Below are 23,147 nucleotides of genomic sequence, written 5' to 3'. Positions count from 1 at the left end.
AGACCAGTTCTTGTACCCATTGGTGACATGCACCAAAGGCCACATGTTTTGCCACTTTTGTTTCTCTAGGGCCTACAGCAAAGCTGCAGCCCCATCCTGAAACATTCTGAAGGATCTTAAAATCCAATTTGGGTGTGTCACATATACCATATGATTTTATTGCCTAAACGCTGAAATGACTGAGCTGAGATAAGTCAACTTCGAGTTCACCTGATCAGAGATGTCTTTAGGTGATGTACTTCAGAAACAAACAAACAAATTCTCGGTCTAGTTTCTGGGTACTGAGATCTGGGCATTAGGTCAGCATCACTTTGGCGGGAACACATTGGGTGAGTCTATTAGGATTTAGATCATGGGTGCAACTTGAACACCATGACAAACACCAAAACAACCTCGACACATATTCATGTGCTAAGATGTGGGATGACTTGCATCTGAATGAGTCTACACTCCCTGATCCAAGAATAAGTCAGATCCAAACAAGTTGGTTTTAGAAGAGTGAAATGTACACTGATGATTATCAGCTATCTCATACATTGTCTCCATGATGGAAGACATGGAAGAATCTCACGCAAAGCAGTACAATCGACCCCCTAGGTTTAAAATTGATATCCCAGGAGACAATGAATTCAAGGCCACTATACTGTCAAAGATTGCAAGAGTTAGGGACTATCTAAAAGGAAAACTTGGTGGTGTCACCAATGCTACTGTCTCGGAAATTTTTTTGGACTTTTGGGAAAAGAAGCACCCTGTGGATCATACCGATGCGAATTCATCAGATGATCGTACCAGTAGGAACATGTATGAGGCCACGCCCAAGGAAAAGACTGATCAGTCAATATTTGAAAACTGTGAGGTGTCTTTCGACAAAATGTTGGAAGTCGCGCAGCAGCATGGAGAACACTGTTCAATGCAAAAAGTATAGACACAACTCATCCTCGCCGTATTTGCCAAATGAAGAGTTTCTCTGTTACGCAATAATTGGACATGGCTTCTTATCAAATGGCATGCTTCCAGTGCAATATCGGCGATTTTGTGACAGCTCAGGAATTGGTGTCCTATCCAAATCAAAACATAAGCCCTGTGTGCAGGAGGAATACCAAGCTTCTACGGAAAATGCTCTGGAGGAAGAGGTCCAGCAGTACCCCAGTGGAGCTGGGATTGAGATTGAGACTGATGCCAGGCATGGGTGGCGCAAGAATGCAAAGGACAGTAGTGTTGCATGTCTGGGTGCTAAAACAAACAAGGTTCTTTCTTGACAAAACACATCAAGCGCCGACGACAAATGTGCTCAGCGGCACGAATGCCTTGGAACTCAACGATTGTACAACTACTTCAATTCAAAGGAGGTCAAAGTTGGAATCCACACCAATGACAGGAATATGTCTGTGAACAAGTACATTCGTGTCCATCAGGTCGTTTTGGTTTATAGTCTCCTTCTATGGCATGGCATCAAAGGGGCAAGCAAGGCAGTACTCGAAGTGGGCAAAGGGGCTAAAAAACGACATGGCAGTACTTGGCAACGAATTTTCACTATGCTGTAAAAAACTGTGATGGGGACGCGGACAAAATAAAAAAATCACTTGAAAATGTTATTAATCATTATAGTAATGACCACAGGGAATGTCCTGTTACTTCCCGATGCCGAAAAGACACGAGTTATAAACCATCAAGGGTAGTTTTGACAGCACAGAAAGCAAAGGACCTGTTACAAAAAGCGATTCAGGGAAATGTTGTGTACAATATCCTGCGCAGACTATGTTTTCGGGAAAGACACTTTTCAAACAGAATCCTTTGACAATGTTTTTAATGTATTTAACGATAAACGTATTTGGATGGGGAGTGATAATTACCAAATGCGAGCTAATCTTTCTGTCTGCCATTGGAACGAGAACTGCAACAGGGAGGTAACCTCTGTTTGGATCAAGGGAGCAGCCGGAAGCTCACAGCGAAAGAGGACCAAGAACATAACAAAACCATGCTCTTACGGCTATAGGAGGTCCATATGGAAAAGACTCATTGAAAAGCTGTACTAGTCCTGGTGCTGTCAAGCATAACTGATTATTTTGTGTTCAAATCCTTGAATGATAATTATTCAAACTTTGGATAAAATGATGTTTTTCTTCATAATTGTGTTGTAAATAACTTTGGAATAACTTAGAAAGAACTAGGCCTAGGCCCAAGATACATTAAATAAGTATGGATTTATGGGTTTCCTAAATTATTGATGATGAAACAGGATCAAATCTTGCTTGGGGATAAAAATATTCAGTAAGTTTTAACAGCCTGCATGATCTTTCCAACTCCTTTAGTGAAATCTTCTTCCACGTGCCTCCTGTTATTATTTGCAATCCAAGATGCAGTACTTCCTAACAACAGCTCACCTCATGCCACTGATATTGATTTCCATATCTCCTCCCAGCCTGGTACTTTGTACTGGTGACCTGAATTCTCGGAGGTTGTAAATTCCTCAGTTTTGACCATGGCCTTTAAGTAAAGAAACAGCCTGTTCATAATGAATGACCCAAACACAGCCCACATATTTATTATGTAGTGGTCACGATTATATTGCCTAATGAAGTGGCAACAGTGGTATTCATGTTATTACAGATGACCTTGTCTTTTAGAAATTTGAAAGTTACGGACGTCACACCTGTTTGGCCTTATGTTACAAGAAAAAATGATTGAATAACAGTACGAAAATGACCAGAGCAAGTGGCTGGGTATAACATGGCATGGTTGGAAATGGACGGGCAGCATAAGTGACACTAATAACATAATGAGCCAACGGCAGTTCTTAATCAATTTCTTATTGACCACTTAAATATCAGTGAATTAAATTTCCCAGGCCAGCAGTGACAACTGTGTTCCACATGGGTTTATTTCATAAATCATTTTGATGGAGAAATCATCCCATTCTAACAGGTGTGACGTATTCACAGTAACGATGCATAGGCTTTATTTCCTTCATTAGGCTTATGTCATCATGTGCTGTTCCATCTAATTTGACACAACCCTTATACCGTGTCATAAATTTGACGGATTTAGTAATTTTTAAGCTCTGCGCCGAGATGAGGTGGGATTCTCCCGTATCTGGCTCGAAGTGAACTGCTCTTTGCAGTGCACCAACTGAATGCAGTTAGGTAAACCTTGTTCCTGTTCATTTCACCATTGCATGCATGTGTGCAGTAAAGTCGCTTCCCGTTCATTTGAATGCTTCAATGTCTATTTAACGAAACTCTGGCAATGGTGGTGCTGAAGGGGCCAGATAACGAATGTCCCAAGATACGTTCACAACACTAATTGATCACTTTCTTCACTGCATTTTGATTAAATGAACCTCGGGGAACCATGTGACATTCACAATGTCCTCTTGTCATTGGATCGTTGTGGTTTAAATGGTCATTAATTGAAACCCCACAACCAGTTGTTGCAAACCATACAGCCATATTAAATTGATTCTGGTAAAACGATAGCGAGTTATTAATCAGTCTTAGACAGTCCTTTCTATTTTTCAATCTTAATAACCAAGGAGTTAAATTATTTCAGAGTGAAAACACTATTATATAAATATCAGTTTATTCCTCCTTATAGAAGAATAATTAAAAAATTACAATGCTATGTACGTACAACAGTTCAAATGCGTTTGAGCAATAACTATAAGGCACGCTTATAGTAGTTTAACATGAGATCATTACATTACGTTATACATGTACACTCCAGCATTTGGCTGTGTGATGAGTGTCATGTTTACATCAAAGTCTGATGAGCTGAGTTTCTTGCCCAGCAAAGTTTCTGTTAGCTCTACATCATTCCATGTTCCAAAGAAGGGCACTTATGTCAACTGGGAGATCATTTACAACATGTTCCCAGAAATCTTCTCTTTAGGCTAAATAGCCTGAACACCCACAGAAGTGTGGTCTGTGAAGTTGGCTCCCAGTTCCCAGTTCCCAGTTCCCAGTTCGTTATTCGTACCCATTTTGAAACATGGTGTGTTTGGGTACGAAATGGGCTAAGCATTTCCCAGTTCCCAATTCAAATTTCTTTCAAATATTAACCCTCCACAGTCCGATAACTCAACTTGGTGGTTTTAACCCTTTCCTACCAAGCTCTCGATTCAACTATCAGTGACTTTAACCCTTTCTAACCCATTTCCCGGTTCAAAATACCAGCTCCTTATTCGTCTTAACTCGTTTTAACCCTTTTAACTCCATTTCCCGATTCATTTACAGTCACTTTAACCCTTTCTGACTCCATTTCCCGGTTCAAAATGCCAGCTCCTTATTCGTCTTAACTCATTTTAACCCTCTATAAGTCCATTTCCCTATTCAAATGCTGGCTCCCAATTCAGCTACAAGTCACTTTAAACCTTTCTGACTCCATTTCATTCATTTGCAAGTCACTTTAACCCTTTCTGACTCCATTTCCCAGTTCAAAATGCCAGTTCCTTATTCGTCTTAACTCATTTTAACCCTCTATAAGTCCATTTCCCTATTCAAATGCTGGCTCCCAATTCAGCTACAAGTCACTTTAAACCTTTCTGACTCCATTTCATTCATTTGCAAGTCACTTTAACCCTTTCTGACTCCATTTCCCGGTTCAAAATCCCAGCTCCTTATTCGTCTTAACTCATTTTAACCCTCTATCAGTCCATTTCCCTATTCAAATGCTGGCTCCCGATTCAGCTGCAAGTCACGTTAACCCTTTCTGACTCCATTTCATTCATTTGCAAGTCACTTTAACCCTCTTTGACTCCATTTCCCAGTTCAAAATGCCGTGGATCGAGTTTGTTTACAATATGCAGTGCCAACTTGGAAAAGCCGTGACGTCACCGCGGTATCGTCCTTGATTTGCAAGTCTCTTTAACCCTTTCTGACTCCATTTCCCAGTTCAAAATGCCCAGTTCCTTATTCGTCTTAACTCATTTCAACCCTCTAAAGTCCATTTCCCTATTCAAAACTGGCTCCCGATTCAGCTGCAAGTCTCTTTAACCCTTTCTCACTCCATTTCCCAGTTCAAAATGCCAGTTCCTTATTCGTCTTAACTCATTTTAACCCTCTATAAGTCCATTTCCCGATTCAAATACTGGCTCCCGATTCCGCTACAAGTCACTTTAACCCCTTCTGACTCCATTTCATTCATTTGCAAGTCTCTTTAACCCTTTCTGACTCCATTTTCCAGTTCAAAATGCCAGCTCCTTATTCGTCTTAACTCATTTTAACCCTCTATAAGTCCATTTCCCTATTCAAATGCTGGCTCCCGATTCAGCTGCAAGTCACGTTAACCCTTTCTGACTCCATTTCATTCATTTGCAAGTCACTTTAACCCTTTCTGACTCCATTTCCCAGTTCAAAATGCCATGGATCGAGTTTGTTTACAATATGCAGTGCCATCTTGGAAAAGCCGTGACGTCACCGCGGTATCGTCCTTGATTTGCAAGTCACTTTAACCCTTTTTGACTCCTTTCCCCGGTTCAAGATGCCAGCTCCTTATTCGTCTTAACTCATTTTAACCCTCTATAACTCCATTTCCCGATTCAAATACTGGCTCCCATTTCAGCTACAAGTCTCTTTAACCCTTTCTGACTCCATTTCCCAGTTCAAAATGCCAGTTCCTTATTCGTCTTAACTCATTTTAACCCTCTATAACTCCATTTCCCGATTCAAATGCTGGCTCCCAATTCAGCTACAAGTCTATTTAACCCTTTCTGACTCCATTTCCCAGTTCAAAATGCCGTGGATCGAGTTTGTTTACAATATGCAGTGCCATCTTGGAAAAGCCGTGACGTCACGGCCCTGGTCTACTATTCAAGATGGCAGCCGAAATATAATACACAAAACTTGGTTCACGCCAAGATTCTAATCAATACAGTACATATAATCCTGATTACTACAGCAAAACTGAGGGCATACATGGGTGAATTCAGGCCTATTATGTCATCTTCGCACGTTCCGAAAGCTGTCTGGGGTGAGGAACTGGGCTGTTTATTGGGATAGCAATTAATACTTTGGTGTCGCACCTCCCTGCAGAGTGTAATCTGGTAAAACTTGTATTTCAATTCTAGCTGAAACAGCTGTGGTGATAATACCATCGCTAACCTGTAACCTCACCATGCTTCAATGGGTGGGCGGCTTTTGAACCGCGAAATGGGCTAAGAAATGGTTGAAGTGAAATGCAAAGGAATGAAATGGAGTCAAAAATGGTTAAAGTGACTTGCAGCTGAATCGGGAGCCAGCATTTGAATAGGGAAATGGACTAAAAGAGGGTTGAAATGAGTTAAGACTAATAAGGAACTGGCATTTTGAACTGAATCGGGAGCCAGTATTTGAATAGGGAAATGGACTTATAGAGGGTTGAAATGAGTTAAGACGAATAAGGAACTGGGCATTTTGAACTGGAAAATGGAATCAGAAAGGGTTAAAGAGACTTGCAAATGAATGAAATGGAGTCAGAAGGGGTTAAAGTGACTTGTAGCTGAATCGGGAGCCAGTATTTGAATAGGGAAATTGACTTATAGAGGGTTGAAATGAGTTAAGACGAATAAGGAGCTGGAGTTTTGAACTGGGAAATGGAGTCACAAAAGGGTTAAAGAGACTTGCAGCTGAATTGGGAGCCAGTATTTGAATCGGGAAATGGAGTTATAGAGGGTTAAAATGAGTTAAGACGAATAAGGAGCTGGCATTTTCAACCGGGAAATGGAGTCAAAAAGGGTTAAAGTGACTTTCAAATCAAGGACGATACCGCGGTGACGTCACGGCTTTTCCAAGATGGCACTGTATATTGTAAACAAACTCGATCCACGGCATTTTGAACTGGGAAATGGAGTCAGAAAGGGTTAAAGTGACTTGCAAATGAATGAAATGGAGTCAGAAAGAGTTAACGTGACTTGCAGCTGAATCGGGAGCCAGCATTTGAATAGGGAAATGGACTTATAGAGGATTAAAATGAGTTAAGACGAATAAGGAGCTGGCATTTTGAACTGAGAAATGGAGTCAGAAAGGGTTAAAGTGACTTGTAAATGAATGAAATGGAGTCAGAAAGGTTTAAAGTGACTTGTAGCTGAATTGGGAGCCAGCATTTGAATAGGGAAATGGACTTATAGAGGGTTAAAATGAGTTAAGACGAATAAGGAGCTGGCATTTTGAACCGGGAAATGGAGTCAGAAAGGGTTAAAGTGACTTGCAAATGAATGAAATGGAGTCAGAAAGGGTTAAAGTGACTGTAAATGAATCGGAAATGGAGTTATAAAGGGTTAAAACGAGTTAAGACGAATAAGGAGCTGGTATTTTGAACCGGGAAATGGGTCAGAAAGGGTTAAAGTCACTGATAGTTGAATCGAGAGCTTGGTAGGAAAGGGTTAAAACCACCAAGTTGAGTTATCGGACTGTGGAGGGTTAATATTTGAAAGAAATTTGAATTGGGAACTGGGAAATGCTTAGCCCATTTCGTACCCAAACACACCATGTTTCAAAATGGGTACGAATAACGAACTGGGAACTGGGAACTGGGAACTGGGAGCCAACTTCACAGACCCACAGAAGTGCACCTGCGGATCGGTATAGCATTGGTTACAATGGCTGCATTGAGTCTCTACAATTGATTGACGGTATGTTTAATTTCGGAGGAAAGGCATATTGGATCTAGCTGAGAAGCGATCCATATCAGAGAGGGATAATCTAATGATTTCTCAATGTTTGCTACTCTTGGGAGATTGTTTTACACACTCGGCGGAAAAACGTTTGTTTTCATAATCAAGAACTGACTTGTCAACCAAAGACTTCCAGGTAATGTCTGATGGCGCGTGTTCACCGCTATCGGTGTACACATTTAAGGCGTTCGACAGATCGTATTTGTCCATGACTTTTAAAAGGTTTTCAATGTATCAGAGACGGGTTTCAGATCTGTTTTTGCTATCTTTCATTGACTGGAATCTAAAGTCAAAGATTCGTCTGGGGTGAGATTGTTCATGCATCCTTGTCAGTTGTCCGAAGAAGAGAATACACTGTTTTATCAATATAAGCCTTTAGACTTACACTTCAATCATGGCGTGTACAGTCACAGTTGTAGTTAACCTGTTATTCGTAAAATAAGCATCAAAGTTAAAACAGTAATATGCAAACATATCCTTATGTTGTGTTGTTAATAGGTAAATAAATAATTTATTTAGTGTTCATTTTACTAAGCTTTACCAAATGTACATAGCGAGAATCGATACTGGGTGTAAGTAACCCATTGTTGCCGAGAATGCTGTTTACAGGTTGTAGTAGAAGGGTAATGGTGGCGTTTTGACAAGTTGAAATATGTGTGGTTTGGGCAAGAAAACGAAGTTTTCTTAGGCTATTTCGCAGATATTATTCGTATTAATCGTACATCCATTACCATTCTACTCTCCTTTCACCGCCGACACAAAGGGCCAGAAAATCCGTTTGACGCGCCATTATAAACGGGTGGCCAATCAAATTACTCGACGCAAAGTAATTGAATGACGGCCTGAATTGATAGTGCCAACCTCAGGATCAGGTTACCCTTTTTCTATACAACATGCACTGTGCATTTGGGTCAGGTCAGCATCCCTGGAACCGTTACTCATTGAACACCTGGTCTTCCATTATGATGGCATTCAGTGCGTGTCTCGTGCGACAACCACGAGTGAGTTTAATGTTAGTGAAGTCGCGACATGGATGGGTGGGAAAGGAAGGGAATGCAGGGAGACTACCGATAACAGCCCTTCTGGCGGCCTATCAGGAGGGAGTTTATCAGCGGTGAAGGATGGATATACGAACAAAGACGGTGGATCGACGGATCATAGTTACAAGTAAAATTTTACATGTATTCGTGTCCATTCATATAGTGCATTGATATATAATTATGGTAGAAAGGAAAAATTTCTTGTGCAGGATATTTTCGCGAATTTCGCGAGAAGGTCGTGCTCGCGAAAATAATCTGCCGCGAAAAACTCTTGCTAAGAATTCCATATCATTGTTGCCATGTCTCCACAGGCATTGCATCCAGCTAGGCCGTATGTAACTCTAAGCTTACTAAACCATAAAGTGGTAATTAATAAGACTGCGTTTACCCTTGCACCTAATAAAGACAAATTCCACACATCTTCAATGACTTTTGCCTAAATCAATGCTCATGTTTTGTGCTATCTGCTTAATTTCACTATACATTGAGACCTGTTGACAGTGAATTTGAGTATACTGTATAGAGACGTACACTTTAGTACCTATTCGCCAGTAGTAGCTTTTGGTCAAAATAGACGATTTTTATTTTAGTAAGAAAGAAATTCTTGACTCGAGAAAATATTATGCCATCGGCCGAATATGTCCATCGGCCGGCATTCGCGAACATTTTATGCCGCGAAAATGTTCTGCTTTCTACAGTAAACCTTTACCGCTCTTAACGACTTATTTCTCGATGAATTTTAATGAAGTCTTTCAGTTATTTTGGTTCATTTATTATCTCTCCGGGCCAATTTCATTCAACATTTTCTATCGGACAAAATTTTATTTGCCCCTGCTCAGGCTTCCCAAATATTTCAAAAGGCTCAAATGAAGTAACGGTTCTTTACTTGATTTGCAAAATCTCTAGCCTAGAAACTGTGTTAGGTCCCAATATCAGATTCAGCAAAAACACTTTGAAGAAATGGGCGTTAAGTAATTTTTACACAGCAAACCAAATTGGCGTTACCAGCTCTTTCAAAGAGAAGTGCTCGATAGCTTTACAAAACTCTTCAAAAACTCACTTGTGATCTTCTTCTTTTTCGTTTTTTGCGAATGAACACGATTGCACTTATGATTGCTATGACAACCACAACTGGTACTACGGAGGCTCCAATGGCAGCCGCAGTCATGACAGGTTGCGGTGGACTGGTGGTCACTGTAAAGGAATATAAGTTATAAGCAATAAGATATTATTTTAAAGAAGTAATGTCGGTCAAAATGGTTTGAATTTCAACGGAATTTAGAAGCATATTATTGTAATATATGGGCTTGCGCCCTCCAGGTTCCTCTGCTCCTCTCAATTCGGACAACACGTATGTCTCTTTAATATCATTTATTTTGCTCCTTTTTTGATGGGAGCCAAGGCTAATCTCTCGAACTACAGGTTTACCCCGTGGTACCTCATGGCGGGTTACGTAACCGAGCCTGGCATTGGTTGACCAGGATGTTACTAAGAAACTGTTGCCATGGGTACCTTATACAAATATATATGTTACATCCCCCCGAATTAAGAAAATTTTGCAAAAATTTTAAACTATACCATCAATTAAACATTTCAATGATATATTTATCTATTGATTTATTTATGTTGAATGCATAACTTTGAAAGAATTTATGTAATCATTTACTTTGAGAAATGCTTCTTCCTTGTGTAGTTGAGCAAATTACTTCAACGCAAACGGAAGCATGATTCAACATTCGTACTGTTACTCTTTCAAACACTTGCACTCGTAAAAGTATTACGGTAATCTTATGTAAATACGATTCTAATATGTTGTAATCTAATCATCTAAATATCTAATGTAACCCTGAAATGGAAAGTAGAATCAAATCCATTCACACGTAACAGTATAAAATTCAGACCGCAAACATGAAACATTCCCTAAATGGCTACTTCCAAGTAAAACCGGTAAAAGCTGAAGAGACCACGAAAACATGGAATCTGATGAGATCCCGTCGATTAGTGCAAGATAACCATGAATTCGATTCAGAAAATACCAGTACAACCTAAGCGAAGGATGACTTGAAAAGCATCAATGAAGCAAAGTTGAATAGCAATATCGAGTAAAAGAAAAACAACAGAACACAGCGTGTGTTGTTTAAGCAAAACATAAACCATAAACTGGTAAGTATCAACTCGTGCCGGAAGGAGATCATACTGAGGTGAAATCCCAAATCAAACAGATTTGCAACTTTAGAATGCAGTTTCTCATATGGAACGCACTATCAATGATGAACTATAGCCGGGATTACTATCCGCAAGAAGCGTGTAAACACCTTCATAAATCACCTAACTTTACATAACTTGTCTGACCTTCAGGGGTTACCAATGACTACGAAAGTATCTAAAATATACCTATATACAATTATAAATGTCAACACACTTTTGACTGGCGTGTGACTAACTCAACTTATGATTGGCCGTGCCTTGAAGTTGAGAGATTAAACGAAAAGCCTGCGCGTGAAGTTGCGCGGGGATCCCTTGCATGACCCTAGAATGCCTTTTACCAGAACCTGCTCGATCAAACCTAAACATTCAGGATACACATGGATTGCCCACCAATACCGTTCCCGCGGAACCTTCTCCTTTCCGTCGGGTGATACTAAGACCTGCAAATTACCTCCTTTAAACCTTGCCTTGTGCAAATGCAAAGTGGAATCAGCTTTTGGAGCCTCTTCAAGTGTCTGAAGGAGAGTTTTCTGCTGATGGTCCGCCAGAACAGAAGGAGCTGCAGAACCATTGTTTGCGGCTGCTGATGCTATGTGCGCGGTCAAATCGATGGGGTCACATTTGATGAAAACATGGCCCATTCCTCGGTTGTTTCGTAATACACATGTACTCTGTTCCACACTCATCCGTGTAGTGTACAGTCTGTACAGCCGAGCTGTCAGCTTCCTTGCTGTCGGCTTTGTTGAGCGCGTGTCGAAGCTTCTGCAGATTAGTGATGCATTTGTGGATCATTCGTCATTGGTGCAGAAGTCCAAGTCGGCGCCAAGTACTCAACGGTTGCAAAAACTTCTTGAACGCTTGTCCTTGTATTCGTTCAAATTAGGTTATCGTAAAGGTAGCGATATGGAATTGAGCGATTTTCTGTCAAGGAGTCCACGTGCTGACGATGACGTGTTTGATAAGAGTTTACCAGTTCCATTGGTTACGCAGATCGTACCAGCGTTCGATATGGCCGACGAGAGCTTGTTTCCCGCCCAGAGGAGCGAGCGCATAGTAACACGTGGGTACGCCAAACGGATGGGGATAACGCCCGCCCCTCTCTTCAAGCCACAGGAGAAGACAGCGCCCATCCTCCCACAGCAGCAAGCCAGACCACGTGCACCGAGCCCAGATCACCCAGTCGCGCCACCAATCCGAGTGGAACCAGCAGCGCCAAAGCCAGTAGCTCAGCCAACCAGCCTTCGCCTCGCAGCAGCAGCCAGCGCTCGCACGCAAGAGACTCCGCCCACTCCAGCCACATTGCCAGAACCACGACTTGTTGATAGGAGAACGATAAGACCAGATATATTGGTACCGCCCACCACGCATCCGACGAGTTCAGATGAAGAGCGCCTGACACCATCAGCTGACCAGATACGCCCAGCCGCGCCTTTGATATCCAACATCGACGCACTCGTAGCCAAACACATTCCGAAGCAGTATGAGCTCGATCGCATCTTAGACATAATCAAGAGGAAATATAATAATAATAATAATAATTATAAATAATGATAATAATAATAATAATAATAAATAGTAATAATAAATAATAATAATAATAACAATTAATAATAATAATAATAATATGATAATAATTAATAATAATAATAATAATAATAATACATAATAGTAATAATTAATGATAATAAATAATAATAATAATAATAGGTTTTGGATCAGGATAGTACGGGGAAGATAGAGCCAATTTAGTTGGTTCGTACTATTCATCATTTCCGGTATTATATAGGTGAGTTAGTATGTTAGAAAATGGAAGAGTGCTGAATCAGAAAGGTTCTGATGGGGGCATGGTAAGAAGCCATTATGGAAAGTGTGCAAGTGAAAATGGTTTCACACCGTCGAGGTCCTGAAGATGTTAATATTATTGTTAAGGGAGTTTGGAGAATGGGGTCACGGTCGGTTATAGACCGGCTGCCCAAAGCGGCATTTTTCTGAAAAGATAAAAAGATAAAATATGTACATATTATAGAATTTGGAAAGAAATTTATTGATTTTATTGACGGTTTCTACTGGTGTCTCTTTCCTGAAAGAACAAATAGAAAGATAATTACTGATTGGGAAAAAAGGTTGTTAAAAACTGCATGGGAAAGAAGGTTTTTAAAAAACTACTAATTACTGCATAGGGGAAAAAAAGAACTAGTGAAACGAGGGATCCGTCGCCCACCTGATTGAGAGCTGGGACCCCCTGCTGTCAAAAAGGAGATATCTTCACTCTAGTGTGGAATGAATGAATGAACGAATATAAGAATTTCTATAGCGCCTGGATTAAAAGAAAAACTTAAATTCTCAGGCGCTTTACAAAGCAAAACACTCCCTGAAAAGGTGTTGTTTCAGGAGAGTTTTGAAAATGTCTATGGAACCAGCAAGCCTGATGTTGGAAGGTAGCTCGTGGTTCCATAGAACTGGTGATGACTTGTAAAAAGAACGGTCACCAAAGGTTTTGCACTTAGTGCGAGGGACCACCAAAGTTGGAGCAATAACAGAGCGGAGATGGTAGGTGGAATGGTGCCTCAGTCTGACCATATCACACAGGTACGCAGGTGCGACTCCATGTATTGCCTTATATGTAAATAAAAGCACTTTGAAAACAATCCTGTATTTAACAGGAAGCCAATGGAGTCGCATGAGAACCGGTGTGAGACGATCAAACCGCGGCACCAGACACACAACGCGAGCTGCAGCATTAAGTGCACGCTGCAGTCTGGAGAGTTGATGTGTAGAAATGCCATATAGAAGGGATTTACAATAATCAATGTGAGAAGTGACAAAGGCATGAACAAGAGTGGTGGTTGACTCAGGACTGAGGAACCGTCGAATTTGGCGGATCTTATAAAGACCCAGGAAAGCCTTGGAGCAGACCCTACTAACATGGGTTTCCATAGACATGTTTTTGTCAAAGTAAACACCAAGGTTTCGTACCGATTTGACAGGTGAAATTGAGGCCTCCCCCACTCTGATTGGACCCATATCTACCTTCTGGAGCATTTGTCTAGAACCGATAAAAATGAACTCTGTCTTAAGATCATTGATGAGGAGCTCGTTCGCGATCATCCACGCACGGACATCAGCTACACATGCTTCCGTTTTGCACACAGCTCTCTGCTGGTTAGTAGATGCCAAAGGACGGAAAGACATATAGAGCTGATTGTCGTCTGAATAGCCATGTGCATCTGGCAAGTGATGTGAAATGATGTGATAAAGCCTTGACATATAGAACAAAAAGAGATAATTGGCAGAGATAATTGGCAGACTAAACGATATCGACAGAGAAGACAAGATCGTCATTGTCATCAATGTCACAAAATACATTAGTATGACACCAGAAGACCAAAAACTTGTTTGGATTGTTTGTGTGACGATAGAAATCGAAATCAGTCCTTATGATGTTCTTGAGATATGATTTGAACAGTTTGTGAGAGTCTGTTGGGCCAGTGCCAAAGCTTTTGTTCGAAATGGCTTTATAGGTTGCCGCCTTGGACAGCACAAATTTCAGATTGAGGTGCTTTCTAACAGTCGAAGTGGGTGCAATGAGAAATATGTAATCAGCTTGAGTGAAAACATAGCCTTGGTCAAGACCACTGGTCAGTCGAAGTACAAGTGCGCTGAGAGTATTAATGGACGGGCAGTCTGAGAAAGTATGCTTTAAATCGTCATGAGTATGGCAAAATAAACATCCAGGGGTCCGGGCAAAACCAGCATTATAACGGAAAACTTGGTTTGCTATCGCACCATGTGAGATACGCCACTGCACGTCACCGTGCTCCTTTGGTAAAGGTTGAGTATAAAAAGCGGAGAAAAATGGGTAGTTTTCAGACAGTAATATATCTTTCCACTTATAACCCAGAAGATTGACATTTTTGTGTAAGTAGTGTATTCTACATGGAGTATTGTAGAAGTTTCTGGTAGACAAATCCTGAAAGTTAAAAGAATTTTCTGAATCAAAGGGGTCTATGACGCTTAAGGGCGTGCATTTTAGTTCGTCCACAGGGGGAGTCTCCGGAAGCCGAATGGCTTCAAGCCAGGTATCTGGAATGGCATTGAGTAGTGCATTGTGCTCTTTGTGCAATGGAAATCTTCCACGGCCTTCAGGGAACTGTCTGGATTAAAAAGATCAGAAATAGTGGAGATATAAGCAAGATATAATATTGAATTTGTTGGAGTATTGTCCGGTAAGATGCTAGGGTTGAAAAAGATTGGTTCGCAGAGAATATAATGCTTTGTAGCAACAGAGCTCAGTATAGTCAGAAGGAATTGAGAAATGAGGCACTCCCGCATGTATTGATTGAGTTTTTTGAGCGGAGGCCAAAACTCCACCGGTAGAACACATAAAAACCACTAGATATCATAATTCAAGGCCAGATATTGTCGGAAAATGTAACGGCACATTCCAAAAGCGGGATGGTCCGCCTCACTGAAAAGCATGTGTTTGCAGAAGACAAGGCGAAACGACGCGATCTTAGACGCAACATCAACCAAGCCAAGGCCACCATCATCCGGGTGAAGCGATAATATGCCTTGGTTGACCGAGTGACGCTTGCCATGCCAGAACGAGTTGATATGACATCTTGAATGGCAGATACGAGTTTCTTGGGAGGCGACAAAATATGAAACTTATGCCACAGCTTCGAGGCTACTAAACAGTTAATAACTAGGACTCGCCATTTTAGGGAGAGAAACGGAAAAATGGACTTCCAGCGAATAACTGCACGTTTAACAGATTCTAAGGTATCGTCCCAGTTTTGATATTCGTAGAACGCGCTATTTCCAAGATGGATATCGAGGAACTTGAGCCCATGACTCGTCCAGACGAGATTGAGTGGCGTATCCGCTCTCCCCTTCCAGGCGCCACACCACAGACCCTTTGTTTTTGACATATTTATCTTTGCAGACGAGGCGAGCTCATACAGATCAAGACAATGTGAGAGGATCATAAACTCTGAATTTTTGACTATGAAAGTGTCAATGTCATCAGCATAACCAGAAAGTTTTTGAAAGTTTTTCCCGTCGACCGAAAAACCGGAGATACCAGGGTTTCCCCTAATGTAATGAAGAAGAGGCTCTATACAAATAGCATAGAGTGAACCTGAAAGAGGGCAACCCTGACGAATACCCCTTGCGAATTTGAAAGGGCAAGTAAACTCCCCGTTTAGTTTAACAAGGCACTCAGGGTCCCTATAGATAAGTTTGACGCAAGATATAAACTTCTCACCATACCCTAGGGCCGAGAGAATCTTGAAGAGCCAATCGTGATCAACACGATCGAATGCTTTCTCCTGATCAAGTGAGATTATTGCCAAAGGAATGTTCTTAGAAAGGTTGATAGAATCCCGAATCAAAGATAGGTTGTGATATATGGTTCGATTTGGGACCGTGTAAGTCTGATCTGGGTGAATTACTTCATCCAGGGACTGCCGGAGCCTCTTTGAAAACACTTTGGTGAAAAGTTTGTAATCTGTACACAACAAAGAAACTGGGCGCCAGTTTTTGATAAGACCAAGATTTCAAGACTTAGGTAAGAGAGTAATGACAGATCTAGTACAAGACTTGGGAAGTTCATTGTTTTCGACCGAGTAGAGGAACACCTCGAACATATCCCTCCCCAAAGTGTCCCAGAAAGTTCTGTAGAACTCAAAAGGAAGACCATCTATTCCAGGCGTCTTGTTCCGTGGACTTTCTTTAACTGCCTGAGTGAATTCGTTAAAATCAAGGTCTGCATCAAGGGTATCCCTGGATAACTCTGAGAGACGAGGCATATCCTTCAGAAGGACATCCTGGGCTTTTTCATCCGTAGGAAATTTTGTGTATAGTCGTTGGTAAAAGGCTTTGGCAGTTTCCTTGATTTCCAAAGGGTCTGTTGTCATTTCACCGTTTTCCTTTTCTAAGGATGATAGGACTCTCTTGCTGCCGTTTCTGCGCTCTAAGTTAAAGAAAAACTTCGTGGGTGAGTTGAGATGATGCAGGAAGTCGAACTTGGTCCTAATACAAGCACCCCGGACTTTGCTGTACGTTATTTCTTCAAGCTGTTGCCTTTTTTCAGATAAAAATGCAGCCTCCTCTTTCGAAAGTGAAGATTGGTTTTCTAGCCTGTCGATGGAGCGTCGTAGATTACATTCAGCGTCCCGGATCAACTTGCTGCGATACGAACAATAATCTTTGGTAATTGCCCTTACATGGTTTTTGCCTATTTCCCACCACATGGAAAGAGACTGACAATCGCCACGACTATTCTTCCAGTCAGACCAAAACGACTTTTAATCAATTCTTACAGAACGGCAATACACAGATGAAATTAAAATTTCATCTGTGTATTGCCGTTCTGTAAGAATTGATTGATTAAGACACCAATGACTTGAAGATTTAGATTCAGCGCCAAGCTGCAGAGACAATTTGACTGGATTGTGATCAGACCTAAACGACGGCAGTATGGACGAATGACGGGCGAAAGGAAGAAAAGGTTTGTTGATGTAGAATCTGTCAAGCCTTGCTGCCGAAGAACTTGTGTCTTCACTCCTTTTCCAAGTATACTGAACTAAATTGGAATGATGATCGCGCCAGACATCAATTAGGTCATGTTTAATTGACGAGAAGGGCTCGAAGAGCGACACTAGACGGTAGATGCGTCTCCTTTTTACTCTTTCTATCCAGTATAGGGTTTATGGTTGAATTATAGTCTCCACCCAGCAGGATCAAGTCATTTTTATCTAAGGTGGAGAGGAAGACGTCAAGCGTCCTAATAAATTGAAGGCGGTCCCCTCCTTGAGTAGGGGCATGAACGTTGACTAAATGTACATTTACCTCCTCTAATTGGAACGCAAAATGAACACACCTCCTATTAAGTATAACATTGGAAGATATATTCTTTGGATTTACCCTTGGGGAGAATAGGAGTGCCTGACCACCAGAAGCAGCTGTGCCATGGGAGAAAAAACACTGACCCCCCCCCCAAAGAAGTCTCCATCTGTCTTCATCCAAGGTAGTAGCGTGAGTTTCCGACAGTAAAAGCACGTGCGCCTCGGTACTTTTCAGAAATTGAATCACTTCATCTCTTTTGTTTTGCTCACCGCAACCATTCACATTGTATAACAGAAACGAAAATGCCATTAAGCACAGCGAGAATCTACAAAAACCTATCAACGTGAATGTTAAAGAGGGAGGAGCTAATCAGGTGGATTGTTGAGGTTTTTAATGACACGTTTAATTCTTCTTTCCTCATTCTGAGATAGCTTTTAACTGCTTTCCTGTATTTGTTGAGGAACCGAGCGAGCTTCGGAACGTCGGATGTGAGTTCTCTCGCTTTGTCATGGACTTTGCGAACATTTTTTAACTTATTGAGGAGGGCAACGCATTGGGCGATTGCGAAATACATGCGGTTGTTCCAAATCATCGTCCAGGTCGATCGAGGCTACTGAGAGACAATCAGACTCATCCATCATCTCGACGTCATCACTGGCGATCGCGAACAAGGACTCCGGAACCTCGGAATCCTGGGAAACCATGGCACCGTCCTGTCCCGGTTGAGCGTTACCAACAAGAGGGTTCGTGCTTTCCGCAGCGGAAAAGGGGTCGGTAATTGAGAAATCCAGTCCTGGTTGGCTGTTACTGAGAAGTGAGTTCGTGCCCTCTGCAGCAGAACTGGGCAGAGTCTTCGAGACATCCTGACCTGGTTGGCCGTTGCTGCCAGCTGGGTTTGTAGTTTTCCTCACCGGATGTAGGCTGGGTGTTGGGGACAACACGCTCTTGTTGACCTTTCGTGCTTTCTGCATCGAGAGGTGGCCGAGACGAAACGACGGAAGCGGGTGTATTTGAGACCTCACGCCTTGGCTTTAGTTGAACGCGAGATAGCACAGTTGGATTAGGAGCTAAGACTTCCGGTTGAGATGTTGGTTTTGTGGAGGGGACATCCGCAGGTTTTTTGGAGGGGGCATCGGCAGGGCGAGTCCCAATGGAGGCAACATCCTTACCTTGCGCAATTGCGGAGGGCGCAGTGGGTTTGTCCCCTGATGTTTCATCAGAAGAAGTTGTCGGCGCAGAGGACTTCTTGGATGGTCCACTTCTGCCTTTTTGTTCAGGTTCTTTGGGCGTTGAAGTATTTGGCCTCAACTTGCAACGATACGTTGAATGGCCTATTTTCTTACATAACTCACACCTCAAATTGGAGTCTGTGGATAAGTATACGGTGTACATGTCGGTGCCGTACGGCACCATGAGTTGATAGGGCAAATCATTTCCTGGTGTCAACGAAATTCTAGTTGACCGTCTAAATGACTTGACATGACCAAGACCTTTCCTTCTTGTACCGAGTGGTATATAACGCAGACTTTGCAGGGTCCAAAAGTCTCTGAGCTGCATTTCTAAAACTTCATTTGGGACGAAAGGTGGCGCGCAAAAACAAATACGAGCAAATATATATGAAAGCAAATCAAATAGTACGAATAAAACGAGAAAAAGTCGGGAGCTTTGAAGAAACACGTCCGTCCTCTTCAACGAATAATAATAATAATAATAATAATCAAAGTGCTAAAAAATGTAAATCATTTTCTAAGCAATGTATAAATATTTATAAAAAAGTGCAATACAGGGTGAAACAAATTAAAATAATAGTACTCAAAACAATCATGCAATTTAAAATCAGTCGAAACATTTTTTAAAATTAGTCTTGTTTTGAGTTGCTTTTGAAAGGTGTTCAAGCATGCTTAATGGAAAGTTCCACAGTCTGGCAGCCAGGAAATATAAACTCCGCTCTCCATAGCTTACAGATAGAGAGGACCCATGCATCATTTAAGGACCGTAGTTTGAACCCAAGCGTACGCAGACTGAGCAGCTCCCTCAAGTACACAGGTCACAGGATTGTCCTCCTGGTGGAAAACTTTAGACGTTATTTTAAAAACTATAGACATTACTTTAAACAAGAGGCCCAAGGGTCTGGCGCTCAGCTGAAATGGATAGGTGAAGGCAAGGGCCAAGTGTGTGTCGGTACCGTTATTATGAGGCAACGTGAAGCTATAACGTCTAGCACACAGAAGTGCTGGTGCGAAAGACCTTCTTGCTATATCAGTGCATGCCGAAGTACTGAGTTGACACCACCCTGCTATTATGACGTAAAGTCATTTCTATTGCCATTGCAGAAGTGGGGTGTGTGATGACGTCAAGGAGTTGTGTGGTGACGTCAAAGAGTGGAGTCATTGTCTTCATGCAGCGTAGGTGGAACTAATAACATGCACATGGACACAAGGTACATAATTATTACAGTGTATTTTGTGAGGTGGGCCTGGTGCTTTACAATGGTCAAATGAACCGACTGTTGTCTGGACATTGATGAAGTGGATGCAGCCAAATGTTTGGGACGGTCTTTTTTGTATGTGAAGAAAAGAAGATAAAGAGTTGGTTAACAAAATGAACTTTATTGGGGCGGCAGATATTTGATGCCTTTCGGCAGATATTTGAAGCGCCTTGCGGCAGATATTTGTTGCATTGCGGCAGATATTTGATAACGCTCTCCGGGAATGGAAAGCAGTAAAACGAGTAAGCACACCTTACTCTGAATGTTGGAAGAGCAAGTACTTCCCTGGACTTGAAATGTGCCAACGACTCCTCTTGCAATAACCAACAACAGTTAATCTGTAAAAAAAGAGAAGAGAAATTAACACTGACTGAATAAAAAAGGGTGACATAGACGGGGAAATGTACACCACCGGATACAGTCTGTGCTTGATCAGGCATCGGTCAGATGATATCCTGAACAAGGCATCTATGGAAGCAAATCCAGAAAGAGACTTAACCTTCGAAGGGCACACTTATTACTCAGTGAAAAGCAGTCCTGTGGGCTGTTTTCCAATCCAAAATAAAAGTGTAACCTCTTTAAATTAGTCTCACAGACTGAACCATAACACTCAACAGCCAACCGTGCCCACATGATGTGAGCCGAGAGCTGGGCTTAAAGATGAGCGAGTGGTGTACTATATTTTGAAAATTGTCTATCGTCTACGACATGTGACAGAACAGGATCTAGTGGACTTAATGATGAGGTACTATCAAATAAGGTGTCCATCAAATGAATCATGAGGGCCTGTTGAGTTACTCTAAGCCTGCTGTCCTATAGGGCTAGGCTATCGTTTTTGTCTTTTTTACAGCAGTACTACAATACAGCCATGCACAGCGCAGTGTACAGACAGTACAGGATTGCAAACCAAAAACATGAGCATTGCTGCGTAAGGAAACTGCAGTGGAATTCATACTACGATGTCATAATGTGACTTTCAAAATAATTGTTGTCACGGCCAATGACCAGACAGGGAGAAAACAAACGTAAATGGTGAGATTTGTTGCAAAATTGCCAACCACAACAACTCAGGGACCGTAGCCAAAATGGCCGACGGCGAATTCTCCGGTCGCTAGCGCAGTCCATAAACAAGCATCAATTTTACCAACTTTGGGTGCAAGCTTGGTCATCAAAGTTACAGAACTGTTAGAAATACATCTAAACAAAATATATATATACAGTTAAAAATGCATAAAAATCCCGTTTCAACCTCCGGGCGCTACCTTTTTTTCTCCGCCAGACTCCGGGCCCTACCGGTCGTTATTTAGTGCGACCGCCACCAGAGTGTTTATCAAGATCTTTCGCCGTTTTAATTGCGCGTTTTAGGCAGATTAATCAATTACTAGCATAACCCGTGTAGTGGGCATAATTCGGGTGGTAGCTAGAGTTGAAAGGCAGGCCTATATTATCACAGGTTGTGCCACTGACCGTGTTTTGTTTGTCATCCGTTCAGTATGTACACACATTTTTCCAATTTGTTAGATACCCCCCCCCCCCCCCCCCGTGTACGCATAGGTGATACAAAGTAATGTACAGCAAATTAATGTATTGGAGTACGCAAAATGGCCCCTATATCGTGACCATGGTTACTGAAATATAAAAACCAAACTTTGAAGAAATCGGCCCGGTAGTTTCTGGAGTCACCCAAAAGGCCAGGTGTGGGGGCGTTGCCGGACACGCATTTATTTCTAAGTTTATTGACTTTTGTCTTTTGCATGATAGGACCCAGCCGGCTACCACCACCCTCGGCTAGGCCTATGAATATGATTATGATAGGAACTTGTCGGCGCGGCGGTGGGTCGATCAGATATTCCGGCATGCAGTCATTATTTGTGGGAAATTTCCTTTTTAGAACGACAAAATTGCACTCGCCTTGCTCAACATGCAGTCGACAAATTCAACTTGGACAATCTCGCAAATTCGCACGAAGGGTGTGATTCTCTCTGTGATGACGTCATTAGCAACGCGTAGAGAAACTTCCAGCGAAATCGCAAATGAGTGCTTTAGCAAGTGAGTTCTTGCGTTTTCCTGACAAATGCAAGAATAAATTGGCCGCTGACTTTGACAAATGGTGCCGAGGAAGCAAGTTTAAAAATGCATGTCGAATCGTATAGTCGAATCGAGGGCTTAAAAAGAAGTTGCAAAATGGTCGATCTTCAAAAATTTACTGACACTTGCTGCGAAAACATGGCGGTCGGAGTAAGACTGAGACGGGGAAAAATCTATATAAAATCTTTAAATTTTAATACTTTTCATGTATGATTAGCGATTTGAACTATACGTTTCATCAGGAGAGTATATTCCAAACAACCATGCCGAATTTCGAGGCAAAACAACATCGGCAAGTGTGAGTTTATTCGTCCCCCTTCCAGTATTATTATATAGATTACATGCATGCATTATATATCACCGAAATGATAATTGCGTAGGCTATTTGAAACTAAGTTGAGATATTATTTTCGATCTTTGAATTGAATTAAGGCGAGTGATTTTTGACACCCGGTCGACATATCAGGACTTGCAAAATTCACGCGAGATCGCTTGCATCATCGGCACGTTTGAAAACCGAATTTCACAAATTCCACAAATATTTATCACATACCATATGTATCACCACAAAGGTAACTCTCTAGACTATTTGAAACCAAGTTCAGATACTTATTTTCACAAAAATTCGAAGCTATGCAAGCGATTTTTCAGTGGTAGAGATCGACGGAAACAAATTTCTCGCTCTAAAATGACATGAGACGAGCACGAACTTTCGCTAATTTTTGCACAAAATTTCCGCAATATTATAAAAAACTACTGATAAATCTGAATTATATAGACTACTAGCATTGTACCCGTGGCGCAGGCAGGTTCAAATGGGCTATAC

At 41.6% G+C, this 23,147-nt stretch overlaps 1 protein-coding gene across 1 annotated transcript in view; it reads right to left on the bottom strand.

Annotated features, from left to right (window-relative positions):
- Window positions 1-23,147, bottom strand: part of LOC135502097 (ankyrin repeat domain-containing protein 50-like) — a 357,552-nt gene that overhangs the window by 261,751 nt on the left and 72,654 nt on the right. Inside the window, exon 5 of the mRNA XM_064794655.1 lies at window positions 9,749-9,882. Coding sequence (XP_064650725.1) covers window positions 9,749-9,882 — 134 coding nt within the window. The remainder of the gene's footprint in view (window positions 1-9,748; window positions 9,883-23,147) is intronic.

Source organism: Lineus longissimus, chromosome 18 (assembly GCF_910592395.1).
Source record: "Lineus longissimus chromosome 18, tnLinLong1.2, whole genome shotgun sequence".
Taxonomy (NCBI): domain Eukaryota; kingdom Metazoa; phylum Nemertea; class Pilidiophora; order Heteronemertea; family Lineidae; genus Lineus; species Lineus longissimus.
The sequence above is the reverse complement of the archived record's forward strand: the minus strand, read 5'-3'. Positions and strand labels throughout refer to the sequence as shown.